The sequence below is a fragment of the Megascapheus bottae genome, chromosome 18, assembly GCF_031878675.1.
Source record: "Megascapheus bottae isolate mThoBot1 chromosome 18, mThoBot2.hap1, whole genome shotgun sequence".
Taxonomy (NCBI): Eukaryota; Metazoa; Chordata; class Mammalia; order Rodentia; family Geomyidae; genus Megascapheus; species Megascapheus bottae.
In genome coordinates, this window is record NC_143526.1 from 45,869,764 (window position 1) to 45,893,513 (window position 23,750).

The 23,750-nt window shown below is 51.2% G+C and overlaps 1 protein-coding gene across 2 annotated transcripts in view; it reads left to right on the forward strand.

Moving 5' to 3' along the window:
* Positions 1–20,587, forward strand: part of Phactr3 (phosphatase and actin regulator 3) — a 125,074-nt gene extending 104,487 nt beyond the window's left edge. For both annotated transcript variants that reach the window (XM_090352585.1, XM_090352586.1), the window contains exons 9-13: positions 10,840–10,895; positions 15,151–15,212; positions 16,324–16,464; positions 18,136–18,212; positions 19,651–20,587. In XM_090352585.1, the coding sequence (XP_090208711.1) occupies positions 10,840–10,895; positions 15,151–15,212; positions 16,324–16,464; positions 18,136–18,212; positions 19,651–19,666 (352 nt within the window). In that variant the 3' untranslated portion in view covers positions 19,667–20,587. The remainder of the gene's footprint in view (positions 1–10,839; positions 10,896–15,150; positions 15,213–16,323; positions 16,465–18,135; positions 18,213–19,650) is intronic.
* The last annotated feature ends 3,163 nt before the right edge of the window (positions 20,588–23,750 follow it).

Below are 23,750 nucleotides of genomic sequence, written 5' to 3' on the forward strand. Positions count from 1 at the left end.
CTCCCCTCCTCCCTTCTCATCTCTCTGTCATTCTTTCTCTTCCTCTTCCTTCCCCTCCTCCTCCTCCACCTCCCCGTCCTCCTCTTCCTCCTCTTCTTTCTTCTGTCTCTGTCTCTCCACCTTTGTGTATCTCTTGTCTCTGTCCCATTGACACACACACACACACACACACACACACACACACACACACACACACGCATACGCATAGGGCATGGTATCTGCAGAGTCATCTAGAGCCACGAGTGAGTGCCTGTACCTCCTGTGGGTCTTAAGGCTCGCAGCAGGGAAGCTCCAGGTCTTAGAGCTCGCAGTGCTTTGGAATCCACCGTGAGCCCTGTGAGGGCCCCTTTTCCAAGGCAAGTCCTCAGCAAGTGAGGAGAGGACTGCCGCAGTCCTGGCTTACAGGACCCAGTGCTTACTGAGGTTGCTTTGTGTGTCCCAGAGCCTCTGGGGTCCAGGGCACTGTCCCCCCCTGTGGACAGTGCCTGAGCAGGCTGGGGTGGACGGAAGTCACAGGACCTATGTGACATAGGGCAGAGAAGGTGAGAGGCAAAGAGAGCTCGGAGGCAGACTTCCACCTTGCCCTGTCCCGAACCTCAGTTTCTTATCTGGAGAGCGAGGGATGCCGCTGTCTGCCCATGCTGCAGTGAGGGCCAGTGGTCCTGCAGGGGGCAGGGGTGGGGCATGGGGGGCTTTGGGGTCACACGGGCCCAGTGTTTGCAGCCCATTTGAGTGGACCATGGTAGGACTACCAGCCTGGCAGGAGTAAGGTTTCCTGTGAGCATCATAATTTCCCTAGGTGCCGCATCTGCTTATCTCCCCCCCCCAACATGGGCCCCACTGGAGCTGGGGGGGGGGGAGAGAGGGGTTGTCCATGGTACACCTCTCTGCCAAGTCCTGGTTGGAAGTTTTGACACCATGTTGCCTCTGCTGGGTGTCCTTGCCAATGTCCTTGCCGCCTGCCTGGCCTGTGTCCCCTCGCCTTCTCTGTGGGGTGTGAGAGCTCACCTCATGATGGATGGTTCTCCACTGCGCTGGTTCTGGGGGGACCCAGGGGGTCAGATGTTTTACCAGCATGCCTTGCTTCGGTCCTGAGTCTTACCTGAGGCCAGGCTCACACTTCAGAGCTGGGCTTCCCACTGCCTCTTAACAGAGAAGGAAGCCAGCACTCCTAATCAGTCTGGCCCCTGTACCCCTAAAGAAGCTGTGGACAGCATGAGAATGCGTGCCTTGGCGTGGTGTGCGTAAAACTTCATTTATAAACCAGGAAACGCTCCACAGGACATCTGCTCGTACGTGTCGTACCATGGTTGAACATCCTTTGCGGGAGGTCAAAAGAATTGTTTGTGTATCACAGTTTTCATGCTTACCTTCCATCAGTGTCCACGGAAATGCTTGTCTAATAACCAAGCCAAATGCTCTATCGCATTGACTTGGGAGGAAATTGACTTAAAGAGAAAAGGAAATGGATGCAAGCACTCCTGACTCAACAGTCTCACGACGTGCGCCCTGTAGTGCTGGGGCCAGGGCTGGGGCTGGAGTGGTTTCAAGGACAGGGGCTGTGGAGCTCCTGCAGAGCCATGGTGGCCAACATCCACAGTACCAAAGCTCAGGGCCCTGGGGCTGGCGTACCCCTTGCACATGGACCCGCTGACTGATTGTATAGCTTGGAATAGAACGTCATGGTGCTTGGGCATTTGTTACCATGTTGAAGACCTGAAAAACAAACCTCCAATCAGACCCAGAGAGAGCAGCCAGCGGGCACGGGCCTCTTGGGAGGCCGGAGGCCGGAGGCCGCCTCCATTGCCCCATGTGTGCTCTCGCTGGTTCCCTTTGTCCTCCCTGGGCTTCCTGCTCTGCTTCCTGCTGAATAATTCAGCTTCTGGTTGCCATGTCAACATGCCATCAGCTCATCCCAAAGTACATCTGCCGAGTTCCCTGCATCCTGCTTTATCCCTCTCCAGCCTCTCAGGATTCTACCTGCGGGCGGGCTGGGGCCTGCTGAGGTGTTCCCTGCCCCGTGGCACAGGCCTGGCGCTGGGTCTGGAGAGCGGAGAGCGGTCAGGTCAGGGTGCGCTCTGCACGGCAGGGCTGTGGGGTGACTCTTCCCTTGTGAGTGGACAGGCGGCGTGGAGACCACAGCGGTGTCCTGGCATCCACTCACAGATGGCCTCCTGCCACCTTGCAGGACATCCAGAAACGAGGCAGGGTGTCCTTGCTAGTTGTATGTCCTTGGCAGGGTCTTGCTATGGAGCCCAGGCTGGGTTTGAAACTCAGCCGCCTTTGAGCGCTGGCACTGGATTACAGGTATGCCCGGCCATGCTGGGCTCTAGACTGTGACCCGAGATGACCTGTCTCCGTCTACGTCATTTACTCAGTGACCCTGACCGTGATGCCAGCGTCTCTCATTTAGAGGAGAAAAGCGATGACTAGGGAGAAGTTAATGCACCGTGCCAGGGCCAAGGAGAAGAGGAGCCAGCCGGGGAGGGGGCGGGCACAGAGGGCAGAGGCAGTGTGGGCGAAGCCTCCTGGACACTGAGTACCCTGTTGCCCTCAGCCCTGCTTTGAGTCTGCTGTTGTTGGGTTGCCATCAGATGGGGTGCATTCCGCCCCCAGGTGGCACCACAGGTGTCTGGAGCAGAGGATCCTGGCACCTGTGTGGAGAGGGGAGGGAACATGACGGGAACATGTCTGCTGGGGGGCGGGGGCGGGGCAGGGAGGCCAGCCACAGTGTGGACAGCCCCCTCTCAGCTGGGAACCTGTGGGTGGCTCTGCTGTCTCTCCCAGGGGCTCTACTGGCTTAGAAAGCAGAGACAAGGCAGCTCCTGCCCCGTGCCACACGCCCTGTCTCCTCTGCCCCGTTCACGGTTCCCAGTGAGTCTCAGAAGGTGCTGGCCAGAGGGGCTGGGCACGGAGCTGCAGCAGCCCTGCCCGCGGCCGGGCCCGCTTGGTCACCGCGCAGGACCTCTGTGAGGGAGCAGAGGAGGCTGCAGGTCGCCGTGGTCCCCAGCTGCTTGGTGGTGGGGCTGTTTGTGTGTTCTCCTGGGCGCTGGGCAGGCGCTCTGCGTGGGAACCAGCCTCCCGTCCAGGCCCCTCGGGGCCTTGTTCTGGGGCCCAGTGAACACAGCTGATGAGGGCTCGGCAGCCTCCTTTGGGAATTGGCACCTAGCATGCGATGCATCAGGCAAGTGATCCACAGCCCTCCTGTACGTCTTGTTCTGCATCCAGAAAGGGCTGCCAGGCTCCGGCTGCAGAACACGAGGTCCTGGAGAGCACTGCTTCCGTTCTCTGCGAGAGACCTGTGGACTTTGGGGAGGATGGGAGGAGTTCTTGAAGGCAGGGTGGAGCCTGGCTAGGAGGGAGCTGGGAGCCAGTGAGCAAGTGCTAGGGCATGAGGGTGTGGCCAGTGGGGTGTGTGTGTGTGCAGCTTCTCCTTTGAGGGATACGGGGTTGAAACAGAATATTTTTTTCTAGGCTCAGTAAGCTCACGTTGATGACTTGTCACTGTTCAGATGGAAGCACCCTCTCGGGGCCTTGGTCCTCATGCTCCCCTCCCCCTTGCCATGCGAGGGGGGCAGAGTCACCCTCTCCTGGTCATGACGACCTTGAACATGGCTCTCACCAGCCGTTACCACCATCCCTAAGGAGTCTTGCACATCATGCCTAGGGCCTGAGATTGGTCCAAAGGTGCTTTGACAGGAGGCCATGTTTGCAGTTGCACTTACAGAGAAGACTGCAATGCAGAGAGGGCCTGGGCTAGCCACAGTGGGCCTGTCCTCGTGTCTCCTGGAGTGGGGCCTCCAGGTTGAGAGCTCTGCAGTGTGTAGGCACAGGCGCGGGGCACAGAGATAGGGGAGTAGGGAATGGGCCACAGAAGCCGGCAAGTTAGGGGATTCGTGGTCCTGCCCAGGTCAGCAGAACCACGCCTGAAGGACATGGATGGTTCCTATTCTGCTAGTGAACAGGAGGACTGAGAGGTCACCTGGAACCCAGAACTGATCCAGGGAGTGTAATGGAGAAGACCCAGGCCTCCGAGGACTGACTGGAATCCTGCTCCTGACGGGTGCTGGGTCACACAGTCCTGGCAGGTGCTGGGGGCGGTGGAGCGGACAGCACGCCTGGAGCATGCCAACCTTTGATCCTTGCCACAAACCCACCAGGCTGGGCTGCTGTCACTGCCCTGGAGGCCTAGGGAGGAACTGGCTGCTTCTGACAAATGGAGGACCAGACCCTGTGGGGCTTTGCACCGCCGCCTGCTGGTAGAGCCGCCAATCCCCAGGCCTTTTGAGATAGGAAGTTTCGTGGATGTGTTTCTAGGTTGGCCCACAGGGTGGGTGTCCTGTGGGGGAGGGGGGGTCCGCCCACTGCATCGGCCCCTGGCTTCCACAGATGCTTCCCGTGACCTGGGTCTCAGAGCCGTGTCCTAATGAGTACACGAAGCACTCTGGCAGGATTCATTACACATGGAATTTTCCTGGAATGGAAATGCCTTGGAAACAGGAGGAGGCAGTTTGATCTGTCCAGAACTTTACCAAGAAACCTCCTTGGTTTGGAAACCACTGCGCAATGACAGCGTCTCCGGCACCTGCAGGTCGTGTGCGTGGAGGCTGGCCTGTCCTGACGTCTCTTGTAGATGGGTGCCTGAGGTTCACTGCACACGCAATGCCCTCGTCTGCACACCGCCACAGAAATATGCATTATTTGATCTAAACTTCATTTCTTGTCTTCCGTCACAAATCAGACATGCAGTGGTGGTTTAGATATTAGTGCCAGGGGCCTGGAGTGCAGGGGAGTGGCAGGCGTGTACCTGAGAGTGGTGTAGTGAGGCTGACATGACCAGCTCTGCCTAAGGAGCTGGACAGTGGCTGGGGGTAACCAGGAACCACGTGGGGCCCAGGGCTCAGCTGATGTCCGGTTAGCGATGGAAACCTTGCCACAAGTCCATGGCAGGGCATCAGGAGAACCAGCCTGCCACGGGCTAGATGAGGAACAGGATGGCGTCAGGGCTTCTGGAAGCTGCTACAGCTGCCCAGGCAAGGCCGGGGTGCTGGAGTGAGTGGCTCTCTGGGCTGGCTGTTGCTCAGGTGCCTGGGCAGTTGTTGGATGCAGACCCTGGGGTGGGGTATGGCACCCTGCAGTGGTTGTGAGGAGTGGGGCCTGGGGCGGGGAGGGGGGGAGTGCTCGACTGCATGCACACAGGAAGGTAATGGGGACCACATCCTGCCTACTCCAGGAAGCTGTGAGGCTGGTAGGTCTGCTGGGGCCCCCTCACTGCCAACCCCCTCCCCCCAGAGCTCTCAGTGGGCCTGCCTTCTGGCAGGATGAGGACACAGCGGGTCCCTGGCTCCAACCCTCCCATCAGTGCCTGCCACAAGCAGGTCCTCTGCTTCAGCCCGCCCTGGCCTCCTGTGGGGAGGCCTCTAGGCCTCAGGTCAGGGTCACCTCTCCCTGGGCACCCTGTCTCCCAGCAGTCTGAGATGTGTGTGCCAGGCTGCCAGAGTGCGGGGTGGCAGGGGTAGGAGCGCCTGTCTGGTGGAGGATCGGCATCCCGGGCACATCCTGGCACAGCACATCTAGACGCCGCCTCTCTGGGGAATCCCCGGAGTCCCGGTGACTCAGGGCTGGCTGCAGGGCAGGGCTGGCATTCTGGGAACCAGGCCTCCCAAAATAGCTGCAGCAAGCTGAAGCATCTGTGGGCTTAGAGCGCTCAGCATGTGCCTCTCGCGGAGGGAAGCTCCCGTCCCTACTCCACCCTGAGCTGAGGCCTAGAGGCCTGCCATGGCGTAGAGAGCCTGTGGACTCAGAGGGGCAGAACTGTGGCTTTTAATGGGAGTCAGAGCTGGTTCAGCCAGGCCGGCACCTCTCCTGATTCCGGGTCTTCCTGAGCCAGACCCCCGGGCTTTCCCCTTCTGGGACCTACGGGGACCCTGCTTCTTGGCTTGTTCTGGGTGAAGAGCAGGCAGTGAGAGCCTGGGCCATGCAGGGCCAAGGAAGTGGCATGCCTGAGGCCCCCCTATGGCTGGCAAACCATCTTCACAGTGGGCCTGAGCTCAGGGCACTCCAACTGCTGTTGAGAAGGAAAGCAAACACTGAGGGGACAGTGAGGGAGGGCCCGTTGTTCACGCCCCAGAGCGTGCCCACAGCCTCCTCACCTCTGCGGCCCCCATGCTCAGCCTCCCCCTGGACAGGGCGCCTGTGAGGAGGTGTGACACTTGTGATGCCTGTGCACAGGGCACAGGACACTGCGGGCTGGGGCAGCCACAGCAGTCTGAGCGACAGTGGTGAGGGCTGGGCATGGGAGGGAGATGGGGAGGAGGGCAGGGTGGAGAACTGGGTGAGTGCAGTGCATGGAGGGGAGGGTCAGGGACAGTGACAGCAGGGGCCTGGTAGGTCCCTGGGCTCCCTAGTCCTCTGTTCTGACCAAGGCCTGGGATTCCTGCAGGGCCAGCAACTGCAGGTCTAGGATCCAAGGCCTTGCCGGTGCCCCTTGTGTGCTTCTGGGAAAGCCATTTCTGTGGTACCATGTGTACGCATGAGATAGGACAGGGTCCCCCAGATTCACCTCCGAGCACACGAGAGAGGACAGCGCCCTTGATTCACCTCTGAGCACATGGGAAAGGACAGCGCCCCACAGATTCACCTCCGAAGCTCAATAGAGATGACAGTGCCCCCCAGATTCACCTCTGAGCACACGGGAGAGAACAGTGCCCCCCAGATTCACCTCCGAGCTCAATAGAGAGGACAGCGCCCCCCAGATTCACCTCTGAGCTCAATAGGACAGTACCTCCTAGATTCAACTCTGAGCTCAATAGAGAGGACAGCGCCCCCCAGATTCACCTCCGAGCTCAATAGAGAGGACGGCGCCCCCCCAGATTCACCTCCGAGCTCAATAGAGAGGACAGCGCCCCCCAGATTCACCTCCGAGCTCAATAGAGAGGACGGCGCCCCCCAGATTCGCCTCTGAGCTCAATAGAGAGGATGGTGCCCCCCAGATTCACCTTTGAGCTCAATAGAGAGGACAGTACCTCCTAGATTCAACTCTGAGCTCAATAGAGAGGACAGCGCCCCCCAGATTCACCTCCAAGCCACCCTGCTCTGCCTTTATTGCATATGGAGTCACATTCCTTCTAGTCTGTGTACTCAATCACAGCATGCCTACTATAAAGAACACCGGCCACATAACACGTTACGTCAAGTAGGATAGAAAGTCCTCGTGACTGTGTCTCAGATAACAGTTCCGCATCTTACGGGGCACTGTGTGATGTTCAGTACACTATATGGATTAGCTCGGGGTGATCTCAGACATTGACCCTTTCTTTGTGTCTAGGGCATGCGGCATCCTCCTCCCAGCTGTCTGGAGTTAAACGTGCGCTGTTGCTATCTCTGATTATCCTTGGTATAATACAATGCCGGGACCCAGTCCCTCGGGCTGCCTGGGACTTGGTATCCTTCCAGTAACGTCCTGCCATCTTCATCCCTAGCCTCTGGTGACTACGTTTTCTTCTCCAGTCCTAGGGCCACCTCCTCTTCCAGTTCCACCTCAGGGTGATGTCCTGTGGTATTTGTCTGGCTTATGGTCTCCAGATCCAGCCACAATGCTACAAATGACAGGATTCCCTTTCTTCTGGTGGGGCAGTGTTTCACCGTAGAGCCATGTGTGGTGTGTATCTGGTCACTCATGAAGAATGCTGGGATCAGCAGAGGGCTGCGACTCTGATGCTGCTTTCCTCTGCTCTCCCAGTGGTGGCTCGGCTACTCTGCGGCCCTTTAAGAACACTCTGTGCTACTTTCCAGAATGGCTACGCTCACTGACACCAGTGTGTAGGAACTCTACATCTGCCCTAGCGCTTGTGATTGGTTTTAGTCTCTTGGGTGATTGTCCTTCTGATTGGACAACATGCTTTCTCATTGTGATTTGCTTTGGACTCACAAAAGATTGGTGATAGTGGGTCTTTATGAATACTGGATCACTGCCTGCTTCCGGTGGGGCTGTGTTTCCTTTAAACTGCCAGGTTCTTCAGTTCCTTGCATAGTCTAGGCATCAAGCCTCCGTGGAATGGGGAGTTTGCAGAGTCTCTCCCCCGTGCTCTTGGCTCTCGTCACATGTGGATTGTCTCTTGCTGTTTCTGAATTGGATGAGATCGGTTTTCCCTTGTTTCTGCTGTTATATGCTTGCCTAAGAACCCCTTTCTCAGGCTAGTGTCTAGTGTTTTCTTTAGATTGTCGTCCCGTGCTTCATGGTTTGGGTTTTTCACGTGGGTTCTGGTGTGTGATGAGAGGCAGATGGGGTTGTGTCTGTCCCTGCATGAACATCCAGGTTTCCTGCCCCGTCAGTCCATGGCACCTCTGCTCTCTGTCCAGCAGCTGTTTAATTGGGATCTTGATCTGGATGTCCTGTCTTTCTAGCATGGTCACACGTGGTCTGAGTAGGAATAGAAAGGCCAAGTCTGCAGCTACGCTGAGTCTTCTTGAGCCAGGCGGGGCTGTGAGCTCTGTGCGCCTATCCTCCTGCACCACATATCCATGTAGCACTGCTGTCAAGACAAGAGTTTCAAGCCCCAAATGCCCTGACCAATCCTGTGCCCCCTTCAAGCCTGATGACAAGACCAGGCATGGGAAAGTGCAGAGAAAGGCCACCACGGCAAGACAGTACCTCAGCCCATCTCCAGCTTTCTTAGCTTGGAGACAGCAGGTAGAAGATATGCAGAAGTAGCTGTCCCCTTCACCGGTCCAGCCTGCTTACAGTGGTCTCAGTCCCTGAGGCCGTCCTCCCCTTCCTCAGAGCCGTGTCTTCCGCCCTGGCCTGGAACATGTTAGGGATGGGTGCTGTCCCTTTGGGATTTCGTGGCGATTGCAAGGTGACTGCAGAGTGAATGGCATAGAGCAGAGTCACAGCGACCACAAGCCTTTATTCTGTAAGTCAGTAGTTTTAGCAAAACCCTTCAAGCACCTTTGACAATGAGTGTCTAATGGAGGCCTGTGTGTGTCTGACAGAGGAGGATGTGAGAGTCTGAGGGAGGAGGGTATAGCTTGACGCTCATGTCAGATTCTCAGGCTGCTCTGGGGCTCAAGGCCAGCAGAGAGGCTGCAGGCGGGATGGATGCGGTGGTTCTGTTGTTTGAAGGTTGGAAGGGACCTGGGCTCTGTGCACCAGGGAGACCCCAGTGGTGGTGATGATGATGGTGATGATGATGATGGTGATGATGATGATGATGATGGTGATGATGTTACCTACTTATATGCAAACTCCTCCTCACTCTTACATCCTGACCCACAGCTGGGAAGGGCGGGACCCACTCTGCACTCCACCTGTCAGAGCCTGTGTCTGATTCCTTTGACTGCTTGACCTGGGGCCATGCTGTCTGTCTGGTCCTGGCCTGGCACAGGCAGACCTGGTAGGTGACGGGCTCTCTGGCTCTGTGGCATTTCTTCCCTGGCACTGACCTCTCTGAAGTGGCTTACCGCCTTCCCTCAAGGCAGTGAGCACTTGCCAAGAGTAGAGACGTTCCCTCATGGAGCCCTGGGTCCCAGGAGCCATGGCAGGTCAACCTCAGTCAACGAGGGGCTGAAGGGCATCTGGGGCACTTTGGCCAGGCTGTCAGGATGGGCATAGGAGAGCCAGGCTCTGCATGCTTGCCAGGGTACACGGAGCTCCCCTGGGTTCCGGCCAGGTGTCCCTAGGGGGAAGGTTCAAGTCTTAAGGGACACAGAGACAAGTGAAGAAAGCCACCACCCACAGCCCCACAGACAAAGCCTTGAGGAACCAACAGCAAAACACCCTGCTGTTCTGCCCCAGCAGGCATGGGGCGGAGGTGTGGGCGGAGGCCTGGGGACCTGCCCCAGAGCTGCGTGCCAGGGCAGGGTTCCAGGCCATAGATCACACGTGCATTGAGCAGACTGGCTGGAGCTGGGCCTGCTGCCTCCCAGAGCTGCTCACCGATCGGATGTGGGGAGGATTCTGGCTCTGACCCAAGGATAACATTGTTTTAGTTACAAAAATAATTAGCGCTTGGCATTAGTTTTGCCTAATGATGCCTCCCTCGCTTGACAAGCCCTTTGTGTGTGTGTGTGTGTGTGTGTGTGTGTGTGTGTGTGTGTGTGTGTGTGTGTATTTTGAGATCTTGTGTGCTTATGAATTTCTGATTTCTTTGGCTGTATCCTCCAACTCCCCAAGTAAAAAACAAATCATTTGAAAACCAGTGATTTGTCTTTTCTAGGGCCTGCTCAGTCTGGCTGGAGGCAGAGAGGGGGAGGGAAAGAAGGGAGAGAGGGAGGGAGGAAGGGAATAGGGGCGGGCTCTGCTCTCCTCCCTCAGACACGCAAGCTGGGAGATCCCCATCTTCTATTCACGGCTGGCACCACATGCTCAGGAGACAGGAGGCGGGGCTCCTCGCTAGCCGCCGGGCTGGGCGGGAAGCAGAGCAGCCGTGCTGGACCTCTCTGCCTGTGGCTGCAGCAGCCAGAGCTGGGTCTCCCCACACCCCAGCCACTGATCCCTGGAGCCCGGAGCACCTGGCTGCCAGCCCCTCCCCAGCCCCCTGCCGTGGCAGGAAGAATTCCCCAGTGTCCCAGCGCACGGGACACCCAGCCCTGGGTGGACAGTCCAGGCTGGGCGGCAGGTGGATGATGAGGACCCCGGCGCCCATAGCGGGATCCAGGACTCTCCTGGTGCACGCTCGGTGACAGAGACCCCTGCTCTTCTGCCTTCCCTTGCGGCTGGGGAGAGGATCTTTAGGGGAGGGGTGCCAGCCACTGCCCACCCTCCCCTCCCCGACGCAGAGCGGACTTTGCAAGCAGCCACACCATGGTGCAAAATTTGATTTTAGTGTTTTTCCGCAGACGACTGAGCCAGAGACCCGCCGTGGAGGAGCTGGAGAGAAGAAACATCCTGAAACGTGAGTGGCGGGTGGCTGGGGGTGGAGGGAAGGGGGTATCCTCACATGTGCGCCCACAGTCACACCAGGGCCCACAGAAGCCTGCCAGGCCTCCCCTCTGAGCCTCCCAGAGCTGCCTGCAATCCCAGCAGCAGGTGGTCCCAGAGCCAGCCGGACAGCAAAGTTCAGGAGACAGAGCCAACCCCTTCTTCTCAAAGGAAAAGGGCAAGTCACCTCATAGTGGGGAGTAAATAGGTGAATCTGGGGTTAGGTAGCCGCCTGTGTATCCCAGGGAAGTGAGCCAGCACTCTAGGGTGGGTGATGCCTGGCTGCTGGAGGTGGGCAGCAGAGGTGGGGCAGAAATCTCCAGAGGAGGGCGGGTTCTTGGTTGTCCCTAGGAAGGTGGGAGGGAGGAGAGGAGGGAGAAGAGGGGGAGGAGGGAGATTTGCTCTGGGCCAGGGCCTGGTGATTCCAGTCCCTCACTCCACCCTCTGGCTGAGTGTCCACGGGGAGTGTCAGAACCTCCACTAGACAGAATTCTGCTTCTTTAGGCCTGGAGGATTGTTGAGGAGGACACAGAAGACCTTTCAGAGCGTCCTTCAGCTAGTTCTTTACCAGTGAACAGAGGTGAGATTGTGGACTATTTTGCCTCCACAAAGCCTCTGCTGGGTGCTGGCCACTCACAGCTGTAACCCTAGCAACTGAGGAGGCTGAGATCTGAGAATCCCAGTGGGAAGTCAGCCTGGGCAGGAAGAGTCCATCAGACTGTTCTCTTCAACGAGCCAGTGAAAAACTGAGAGTGGAAATGAGGCTCAAGTGGTAGGGCACAGGTCTTGAGCAGAAGAGCTGAGTTCAAGCTCCAGTATTGCTAGCATGATTTTTAAAGTTGTTTTTCTTTGTGTGGTGAAGGCTGTGGAGATCTCTGGGGTTTTGTGTTGCTGTGTGAGCATCTTGTCACAAAGCTATGGTGGTATCAAGGCTGTATGGATGCTGTTAGAAAGCAAACTGCAGGGCTCTGTTAGCCTGAGCCTGGGTGTGATTAGCTCCCTCTCGCTCGTGCTTTCGTGAGCCCCACATGGCTCTCCCCTTTATACATTGTGGAAAATAGCCCCAAGGTTAATATTTTCTTAAATACGACATGGTGACTGTTGTGTTTACTGGGCTCTGTGTGAGGGCATAAGGGCCAGCCTCCAGATCTGGTCAGCCAAGGAAGCACACTTGGGCAAGCTTGTTGGTTACCAAATGGTTGAAATGTTCAATTATAAAGCCATTTACTGAAAATCAAATCTTAGGAGTCGTTGATGCCATTTCAGAGCAGGGGTCTCGAGTCAGAGCAGGGGTCCCGACTCAGAGCAAGGCTCTCGAGTCAGAGCAGGGGTCCTGACTCAGAGCAGGGGTCCCGACTCAGAGCAGGGGTCTCGAGTCAGAGCAAGGGTCTCGAGTCAGAGCAGGGGTCCCGACTCAGAGCAGGGGTCCCAACTCAGAGCAGGGGTCTCGAGTCAGAGCAGGGGTCTCGAGTCAGAGCAGGGGTCTCGAGTCAGAGCAGGGGTCTCAAGTCAGAGCAGGGGTCCCGACTCAGAGCAGGGGTCCCGACTCAGAGCAGGGGTCCCGACTCAGAGCAGGGGTCTCGACTCAGAGCAGGGGTCCCGACTCAGAGCAGGGGCCCCGACTCAGAGCAGGGCCCTCGACTCAGAGCAGGGGTCTCGAGTCAGAGCAGGGGTCCCGACTCAGAGCAGGGGTCCCGACTCAGAGCAGGGGTCTCGAGTCAGAGCAGGGGTCCCGACTCAGAGCAGGGGCCCCAACTCAGAGCAGGGCCCTCGACTCAGAGCAGGGGCCCTGACTCAGAGCAGGGGCCTCGAGTCAGAGCAGGGGTCTCGAGTCAGAGCAGGGGTCTCGAGTCAGAGCAGGGGTCTCGAGTCAGAGCAGGCATCCAGCAGCCCTTGGAAGAGCCATGCTCCAGAGCCAGCTACACACAGAAGGAAGACAGCTTAGCCCAGGCCCAGGCATTGAGCAGCACCAGCTTCTCCCTCGGCCTCTGGTGTCTTCCCTCCCAGGCTGGGCAGCCAGGCCTCCCACGTGAGGGCTTCTCATGGTGTTCATCCTCGCAAATAAATATTAAAGCCTTAAAAATAGCACTGTGCGAGGAGAGAGCTGCAGTGGACTGCGTGGACTGCACGCACCTTCAGCAATCCATCTTCACGACTCTTGAACCTCCTTAAGTGTCCCGAGGGGGAGGGCCCGGAGGTGCGGGTTTCGGGAAGGGGGCTGGGCGGGTGTTTTGGTTGCTCTGTGGAGGTGGGAACAGGATAGCCATCTAGGGCCCTTGACACGTGGATGTCAGACATCGTACTACAGTTTAGTAATCCATTCCTCGAATAGCATGGCTTTGTGTCTGTCCCCCTTCAAATCGAGACCCGTGACTAACGGCAGACACACTGAAGCAGCATCAGAACCCTGCCGTGTGCTCACGATGCACAAGCCTGGGACGCAGTGGCAGCTTTATGTGGCGCTAATAATAGCAGTTCCTTATTAAGCCCAGTCTGTGCCAGGCATTCGCGCCCGGGCTCGGTGTGTGTGTGTGTGTGTCCCCGTTTACTTCTCATGACGAATCTGTGAGGCTTTCAATACCATTCCAAGTTTACTACTGGAGCAGGCAAGTCTCCAAGAAGGAATATGACATTCTAACAAATGGCTATTGGCAAGAGGACAGAGCAGGAGCTCTGCCTCACTCCATTGCTTGTGTGACACGCAGCCACCTCTTTGAAAGTCTGGAGAAAACAGGAGTGTAACTGTCCAGGGTGCTGGAGCTCTTTGCAGACTCTGCATCTGGCAGTCCTCCTTAGAGAGCCCTGTGTGGGCCACAGGGTGTGTGTCACTGGGGGCAGCTCTCAGGCAGAGGCCTCGGACTTCTTAAGCAGGTGTTCTGACAGACATTTGCAAAGCTCCGTTTTCCAGCACTTCAGCTGTGCTCAGCCACCTAGATATGAGATTTTCAATGACAGAAAAAAGAGATGCAATTTCACTTCTGTTTTTCTCACACAGAGGCTTCACTTGTGCTTTGTCCATGGCCTATTGTTAAGAAATTTGAAGAATTACTTTCATATTATCATGTAAAGCTCTCATGGCTGGCTTTATGCTTACATTTTTCCCCTAGAGTTTATTGAATGTCTAATGATAGCTTACAACTGTGGTTTGTTCCAATTTGTCAGTTATCTAAAGAACTAAATACTTTTCTAAAATGTTCCAAGATGATTTTTTTAAATGACTGAAAAGTAGATTCACTGCCATAGTAGGAATCCAGACACCCAGTTTTTCTAATACATGAATGTTTGAAATGTATAATTTCAACGTAATGTGAAATCATCCCATCTGCAATAGCAGGACTTCCCTTCCAGACTTGAGACCTCTTTCTTAATCCAGGGACTCAAGGGCCAGAAACAGGACGGCTCTTATCTTCACACCTCAAGTGTGCCTGTGCTCTTTGTCTCAGTACTCAGTACTTGATACTCAGTAGTCTGCTCTGTCTTTGCTTTCCAAGCGTAGTGTTGAGGTTAATAATCAAAACTACCAAGCAAAGCCAATTTAGTGATGAATCTGAGCTCCCAGACAAGGTGTAATCATAGTAAAAATACTAGAGACAGCTCACTTAATGGATATGTTCAGATTTGAAATATACTTTCAAGTGTAAATTCCAGGAAAGCATGGGTTGCCTAGAGTCTGAAGGTGAGTCTTCCATCTACGAGGATGACCTAAACCTTGTGCACAGCTATAAAGGGGGGACAGAAAACAAGCCACAATAGTGCTGTTTACATTCATCTGTGTATGTGTGCATCTATTATATAGATATTTTGCATGCTATTCTGGGCTCCTGGGCGTGCAGGAACTGTGACCAGACTGAGATGAAGCTCAGTGGTAGAACGCTTGCTAGTGTGAGGCCCTGCATTTGATCCTTGGCTTCAAAACAAAAGATACCTGGATAGAATGGAGGCCATCAGACACACAGAGACAAATAAGCAGCAGCAGTAGCCACAGCTGGCTCCCGCAGCCCAGGGAGGGAGATCTGGGCTGAGATGATTCTGCGTAGCCATTAGGCCATGACCTCCTGAGCGGTAAGGGGTGATGGGGAGAGACCGAGTGTGGAAACCTCGGCACAGAAAGGAGTTGTGACCCACAGCTGTCCTTCTCTGCCTTCTGCTCAGCTGCCAGGACGCGGGGACCCTGAGTATCTGTCTATCGGAAGACCAGCCTCACACTGTGTTTTCTTGATCTTTCACAGAAAGGAATGATCAGACGGAGCAGGAAGAAAGACGGGAAATCAAGCAGAGACTAACCAGGAAGGTAAGCATGAGCTGTTTTGTCATAGAAGGGTGGACTAGAAGCAAGCTGGTTTGTAACAGCGGGTTGGGGAATGCCAGGTTGAAACCAGTCTTGTGTGGTAGCGAAGGATCTGTTGAACACAGGGCTTCTGTGAAGCTGGTCTGCTTGGCGCAAAACTACTCCCCCTTCCTCCCCCTCTCCCTAAAACAAGTACCTTCGCCACTTCCCGGTGGCTGATGGTGCATGCGGGCCTGGGGCGGGCACGCAAGTCCTGGGCAGAAGGTGAGACGAGACAGATGACATTTTCATGTATGGGATAGAAGTTTTCTAACTTTGCGCGTGTCTATGAACAGTGACCCTCAGAGTTTTAGTTACTTTGTACCTTTATCCTTTTGCTAAGAGTTCATGTGTGAACTCCTTGATGGTAGAGAACGTGCCCAGCGTTGGGGTTATGATTCAAATAGTTGAAATTTACTGTGCCCACTATAGATGGCAACTCTGTAATTTCCTTTAAAATCCCAGCCATTCCAAGTTCAAGTGTTTGATTATTCCCCTTTCCCCCCGGGCCTCATCAGGATGAATTCTTGTGCTTGAAATGAAAATACGCTCCTTGAGCTTGGTGAGAAGTACTTTGCTGTTAATTTTAAGAACTCTGTATTTAACGGTACTTGAGATCGCCAACACCTTAAGTTGGCTTCTGAGATGATCCACCCCAGCCAGACTGGCCCTGGGCCCTGAGCCCTGGGCCCTGGGTGGAGCACTGACCCTGGACTTAACCCTCTGATGAAATACGTCAGAAACTTGCATTCTGCACACTGGAGATTGTTCTCTTAAGGTTTCATTATTCATGGTTTTTGTTTCTGGAGTCTGTTATTTTCTTTTTCCTTTTTTTTTTTTTTGCCAGTCATGGGGCTTGAACTCAGGGCCTGAGCCCTGTCCTTGGACTTTTGTCAAGGCTAGAGCTCTACCACTTGAGCCACAGCACCACTTCTAGCTTTTTTCTATGTATGTGGTACTGAGTGCATGGTAGGCAAGCACTCTACCACTAGGCCAAACTCCCAGCCCCTCTTTGGAGTTCTTGAAGACAATCAGCTTGGCATTGATACCTACCGAGAATGATCTTTTATTTTAGCTCAACCAGAGGCCCACTGTTGATGAATTAAGAGACAGAAAGATCCTGATACGTTTCAGTGATTATGTGGAAGTAGCAAAAGCCCAGGACTACGACAGGAGGGCAGACAAGCCCTGGACGCGGCTATCAGCAGCAGATAAGGTATGGAGTGTCTGTGCTGGTCGGGGCGCTGCTCCTCACGTGGGGAGGCAGGTCAAGCCAGGCAGAGTCACCTTGGCCACGAGAAACCACCAGCCTGCAGGCAGGGTTGCCACAGGGGTTCCTGGGCCATGTCTGGAGATACTTTTGGTGTCTCAGCTGGGCGTGTGGTGAGCAGAGGAAGAGATGATGCTGAACAGCAGAGTGGACAGGTCAGCCCTCCAGACAGCTATCTAGTGCTGGGAGCCTCTGCTTCCTTCTGCCATCCGCACCACTCTGGAGGCTCACACTTGGAAGTCAGCCGTGCAGCAAAGTTTGGGAGACTCCATCTCCAATGAACCCACAAAAAGCTAGGCGGGAGGTGCTTCTAAATGGTGGAGCACCAACTATGAGCAAGCAAGCCGAGCAAGAGATTAAGGCGGAGTTCAAACCCTGGAACTGATTTTTGGTTAGTGTATAAACTAAAGAATGTTGGTGGTCTGCGGATAATCAGGAGGAGATAAGGCTGGCCTAAAAATAGCAGAGGACAGATTCCAACGCTTGCAGTGAAGACAAAAGGGTTGAGTCCACCATAGAGTCCCTTCAGGAAGGTTCTCGACACTGCCTGGGAGGAATGGGGCTTGGGAGCCTCAGAAGGAGCGTGAGGGGGCAGGAGGGAGGCAGCCAGCCACGCTGGCTCTCACCATGAAGGGCTGGTGTTGGCTGTGGCCCATCTGTAGACCAGCGAGGTGTAAGACTGCAGCACGAGCAACCCTCCCAAAGCTTACAGCTCTCGGGAGAGAAAAATTGTACATCAGGTCAATGGATCTGGTAGTTGCTTTTCATTCTTTAAATATGCCCGGGGGCAATGCTCATGGGGCCTGCATCAACTTGGAGAAGTGCTGCCACGTCCAAGTTGAAGTGACTCTTGGTTGTTCGGGACTAAAGGACTCGAGGGGAGAAGGAGGGCACCTTTGGCATCCAGGGTGCTTGAACCCAAGAAAGCATGCCCCCTCTGCAGAGGCGGGCATGGGGTTTCCCTCTTTACAGGCCTTGGAGCGTGTGTCATTTTCCGTGGTGGAAGTGGGTGCAGGTGGGGCAGAGGTGGGCAGGCAAGTGGCTGTGAGGCTCCCTTGTCCCCATCGCAGCAACTAGAAACTGTTCCAGTGGCACACCACGTAAGCAAGTGCTGAGTGAGAATGAGTTCGGAATTACCTGACTGAGAGCGCCGCTGCTCCAGAAGCGGGCCTCGACTCATTGCTGGACTGACTGCCTCTGCTAGCTTACTGCTCTGTGCACATGCAGCAAATGAATTCACCAAACAGCTATCCGCAGATTAGGACTCTACAAAAGGAAGCTCAGCTGGGCACCTGTAATCCTAGCTACTCAGGAGGCTGAGATCTGAGAATCACAGTTCAAAGCCAACCCAAGCAGGAAAGTCTGAGAGACTCTTATCTCCAATAAACTACTCAGAAAAAGCCAAAAGTGGATTTGCGGCTCAAGTGGTAGAGAGCCTGCCTTGAGCAAAAGAAGCTCAGGGACTGTGATCAGATCCTAAGTTCAAACTGAACTCAAAAAAAGGAAGTAGAACAAACATGGTTCCTTCTTTCTAAGAGTCAGCAACAAACCTGATAACCGATTTCCTCTGTGAACTTTTAAATGACCTGAAAGGCAATGTCCTGCTTTTAATTCTAGGCAGCAATTCGTAAAGAATTAAATGAATACAAAAGTAACGAAATGGAGGTACATGCATCAAGCAAGCACTTGACAAGGTGAGACCTATGTATGAATTTCATATTTCCTACATTAAAAATAAACATTCAAAAGCCACAAAGGACTCTGTAGCTAAACAAATATAGCATTTCTGCAGAGAATTGTATGGAAGAAACACTACATCTCAGTTAAAAATTCCATCTGATCCCATGCCTATTTTTTTTTTAATAAGGCATGACAGTCCCAAAGCCAAAATGCCACTTGTTTCCTCTTCAGAAAATATCCCAAGTGCCTACCAGGTACAGGCAGCTAGCTCGGCGGGTGCTGGCAGAATGGGAGGCGGCCGCGCCCAGGAGCCCTACAAAACTGGGATTCTTCCACAGTGGAGACCTTTCTCCTTGCCAGTCTGTTGGCCATGGGTGCCAGTGGGCAGGGGTGGTGCAGGCCCTGTGTGGATGAGTTTACAAGCTCCATCACCTGTTGGTGGAGATAACAGTGAGTGCTCAGCGGCAGGCAGGTTTCTCCTTTCCCTTGACTACAGACACTCACTCACTGCCACCCGCCATGTCCCTGTCTTCAGGGAATGAGTTATTTTCTGTGCGTCACAAGTTATTCAGAAGATGTGTCCCAAGCGCTGCCTCTCCAAGAAGCAGAAAGGAAGCCTGGCAGAGCTCTACCTGCTCAGCCAGCCCCCAGTCACCGTCTGGAGGGGGGAAGGGGAGGCAGAAAGGACTGGGGAGACGTACGGAGAAGAATAATTTCAATTTGTTATGTTTTTCTCCCATGTCTAATATGCAGAGGGGAAGGACGCACTCATCTTAACTTTGGATGTGGTGAGAATAAGTCTTCCAAAAATTAGGAAATAAAATCCCATAAAACATGCAAATTAGTTGTAATGTTGGTTTTGCTTTTTAAGTTAGGATGTATACATTACACTTTCCCATTATATATGATTAAAGATATTTAGTATATTATGGAAGATAATTGGTAAAGTTATTTAATTTCTCTAAGTTCTAGGTAGCTTTCTTAGATGATTAAATTTTAAAGAGTGAGCTCTAAACCAAGACAAGTTCCTGATACTTGTGTTTAACACTTAGATCCCATTTAACATTTCATATCAATTTCAGTCATATTTTAGTCACATAATATTTTCCTGTCACATTACTATGATACATTATCAACACTATGAAAATATTCTTATGACTTCTAAAGCTTGATCAACCAATTTCTCATTTAAGTATTGGTTTACCTGTATATTTTAAGGGCCTAACTAAGTAGCTTTCAAACCAATTCCTAAAAACCTAGAATTTCTAAGAAATTCGGCATATATTTTGGGCAACAGTCAGGTGGGAGAGCCGAGAGCTCTCCCAAGCTCTATCCAGGGCATCCATCCTTTCCACATCGGCTTTAATAGCAACACATCCATCTCTTAGAAGCTTTTGACATTTTGAACTGTTGGAAATGCCTAAACTCTTTTTTCTTTTTCACGACTTTCAGATTCCACAGGCCATAGAGATTTTCTTCTGAGAAGAATTTGTGTTTAACTTTTGATACCAACACTGAATATCCGTCAGGGAACTTTCCTGACGTTCTCAGCCCCTGACTACCTGCTGCATCCGTGTGAAAAGCTTCCCCCACGCACAGGTGTCGCCTCGGCCACACTCACCTACGAGAGGACCAACCCGGAGGATCGCTTCCTTCCTTGGTGTCTGCGAGTGCGGACTGCTGGGCTCAGAGTAACTCCCGCGAGAAAGCTGTCGTTGGCCTGTCCTCTATGTCTCCAGTTCCGCGGTGTGATGGAGGCCAGCGACATGTGCAGTCTCCTTCCGGGCCTCCCCGTGGGCACGGGACACGGTGTCATTCAGTATTTTGTTGAAAAGACATTTTTATTCAGATCATGATTAATTTGAAAACTAAGTTCATGTTATACAAAATGATTTCCTGTATTATACTTTGTCTTTTTTTATATGTCTAACCAAAAAATACAGCTCCAACATTTTGATTCCTGTTAATTTTGTTCTTTAATTAAATGATTACTTATTGCAGGAAATTAGCCCATGTTTGATAGTTTCTTGGGGCTGGGATGAGCTGTAGTATCTTAGAACAACAGTCTAGTCTGTTTTTACTACTTCTGAACCATCAAAACCCAAACACATGAAAGAAAATGTCAACCTTGTCATTTGTTTTGTAAATTCTTTAAGTGTATGCATTGTGCCTAAGAAAATTGAATTACCTCATGCAAGTTAATTTAAATGTATGTATCACTGAATATTGAAGAGTACATTTAATCTAGGAATAAGCAATAACTTCTTAAAAATTCGACCACAATGAAAATTCTGCTGTTAATACTTTAAACTTCAAAATTGTAGACATCGTAAAGCCATATTAGAAGAGAAAAAGGGTTAGATAGAGATTATAAAGAGGAAATTTACTTTTAACACAAAGATGAAAATTAACCTTGGCATAAAGAGGGAAATAAGCTAAACAACCACAAATGTTCCTTTAGAGCAAATGTGCTACAGAGATTCTTCCTTGAACGCTTCCTTCCTTCCTTCCTTCTCCCTCCTTCCCTCCTTCCCTCCCTCTTGTTCCTTCTTTCCTTCCCTCCCTTCTCTCCTTCCCTCTCTCCCGGTACAAGGGTCTTGCAGGAAACAAGGCCGGGGGTATGTACCCCAAGCCAGTCGTGTCCTAAAGCTGCTTATTTTCCCCGTAAACTGAGCACACCTCTCAGCACGGCACCACAGTGTGGTGAGATCCAAGTGAGCTGGAGTAGCTCAAGTGCTGGCATAGCTCCGAGCGCATCCTTGATATCTGGCAAATAAGAGCTACTGCTGTGACCACCAGATAATGCCTGGGACAACCAGGTGTCCTCCTTAGGACCCATCGACGTCCTTACTGCTTTCCCAGACCTTTCCTTTTCCAAGTCTCTCAGGGCTGTTTGTGGATCATGTCTCCCTGGAAGCTGCTCAACTTTTGCGGCAACATTTGCCTGAAGAAACCTGTGCTAAGTCCTTGAGACTAGCGAATAGTTCGCTGTAGGGTCTTTTGGTACAAGTATTGGAGCTTGTACTCAGGGCCTTGGTGTTGAGTGTTTTGTGCTCACGGCCAATGCTCTGTCACTTGGGATACAGCTCCGCCTCAATCCTCAAGTCTCAGCCTCCTACGTAGCTAAGATTATAGACAGGAGCGACTGGGTCCCGCTAGTTGTTTTTCTGTTTATGTTTTATAAAAAATTATGGTAGAAAAAAGTCTCATTTAACTCATGCTGTATATTCCTCTGAAAACCACCTGACTTTTTATGAGTCTGTTTGTAAAATGCAACATCTCTCTTTTTTAAGTAGAAACATCTATATCTTCTTCCAGTTTCTTAATTGATAAGCATTTGAGATGCATGTATATATTATGTATGCTATTTTATTCAAAAATCCATTGCTTGTAACATACCAAGCACTGGAACGCTTTCCCCACTACATTGTCCTATAAAGTAATAGCTCCCGTCTCCTATTGTGGTCAGTGTTGAGTGACAGTTCAGACCCACATTATCTAAAGTGGAAATTCCAATCTTCCTCACGTAGAAATACCACAGACCTATTTGAAGTGAGTAAAGGAATATGGGTGCTACGATTACAGAAATTTTCTGGCCTTCAAAGCATAAAAGATGAATACTACCAGAAAAGAACCAGGGAGGGCCTAAGATTAGAGATGACTTAGTAGATAGGACTCATGCCTAAATCAAGTCCCATACATAATAAAATTAAGAAAAAAGATAATCAAGGTAAATTACAGGACATACAAAAGGAAGTCTGGGATGATTGATTCAATGGTTTGAATAAAGCTAGTAGACATTTTAAGTGGAAATTTTTGGCATAAAAAACTTTTACCATTGTGTTTTTAGTATTTGCACACTATTCTCTAATTGTATTTCAATATTTCATACTCTTTTCAGGTACTAAAAAGGCTATGATATAAAGGTAAATCAAATGTATTTATTCCACCCAGGTAAGTATAGTTAATCCTGTAGTAAATAAGTACATGACATCACATCTCAAATATATTTCAAATTAATTGGAGGGGGAAAAAAAGCAATGAAAGACAGGTACCAGTATTCATGTCTGGAATCCTAGTTATGCAGGAGGCTGAGATCTGAGAATCATGGTTCAAAGTCAGTCTAGACAGAAAGTCAATGAGAATCTTATCTCTAATTAACCACCAAAAATCTGAAAATGACAATGTGGCTCAAAGTGGCAGACCCTTGAGCATGAACGCTCAGGGACAGAGCCTAGGCCCTAAGATCAAGCCCCAGGACCAGAACAAAAAAAACTTTTTTAAGCCAATGACAAAAAATATGGTAATGGGATATACATAAATATCTATATAAATTTACAAATCTTAAATATATTTGAAGAGAAATTTATACTTAAGGGACTAACAACCTAGAAAAACTATTTCTATATTTTTCAGTAACAGAGATAGCATGTGAATTACTAAATTCTTCATTACCAGCATTGTTTAGTAATGAGATTGTATATATTGACTTTACAAATTATCTACTATTTTCACAAAGTATAATTATTAAAGTAACAATACTTAAAGAATAGAAGTAATTCTGCTCTTAAGGAGTTCAAAATATTTTTAAAAACTTTATAATTTTATAAGAGGAAATCAAATCTCTTCTAGAAACACATGTAAGTGTTAAGATAATATGAGGGGGAAGCATATTGTATGGCTTTGTAAAATATTTTTTAATTGAAAAAGACTGACTCATTTGAGTAATTTTTGGAAAATGGAAATGAAGAAACACACCCAACATCAAGAGGTCCATCTTGTGGATAGAGATGGTAAGTACAGGTCTAAATTAATTCTGTTATGTGTGAGCAGTAAAGTTTTTAATGAGTAGATATATACATATTCATATACTACATACATACATACATAAATAATTTTAAATAGCAGGCTCAAATCCAGAACTACAAAACAACTAAAATTTCTAGTACCACATGCCTCCAGTACCATTGTACTTTGTTACTTTTCAGAGATAATTTTCATGTGGAAGCATCTCAAATGATTGTTCATAAGCAACTGCACATACCAAAGTCAAATTGGATATATGAAAATCCTCTCAGAAAGCTGTTTCATTGTGTACATCTGATTATTCTTCTTTACATTTATCCATGATGCTATGAGGAATAAATTATTAATTCATGTTCAGCCAAAACTTGTAAAAACAATGGAAAAGTATGGTTTTCAGCTCCACGGCTCTGTGAACTAGCAGTGCCATGCTTAGAGTAATAAAAATAGAATTTAAACAAATAGGCTTTCCACTCAGTTGTAAACCTCCTTTTTCTATTCTAAACAAAAATTCTGGAAGTCACATTTTCTTGATAATGATGGGAGAAGTCTGAATATGGCTTGTATACTACTAGTTCAACAACAAAGTTGCTGGAGTTCTATCATGTATGTCTTCTAAATGTAGTTTGCACTGGACCCAGTGCTGCAACCCCAGCGCAGGCTTTGAAAGGCTGCTCTGCACCAGCAGACGCTGCCCTGCTTGCTTGGCTGCTTGGCATGTCATCTCCCTTGTTAGGATGGGAACCTGG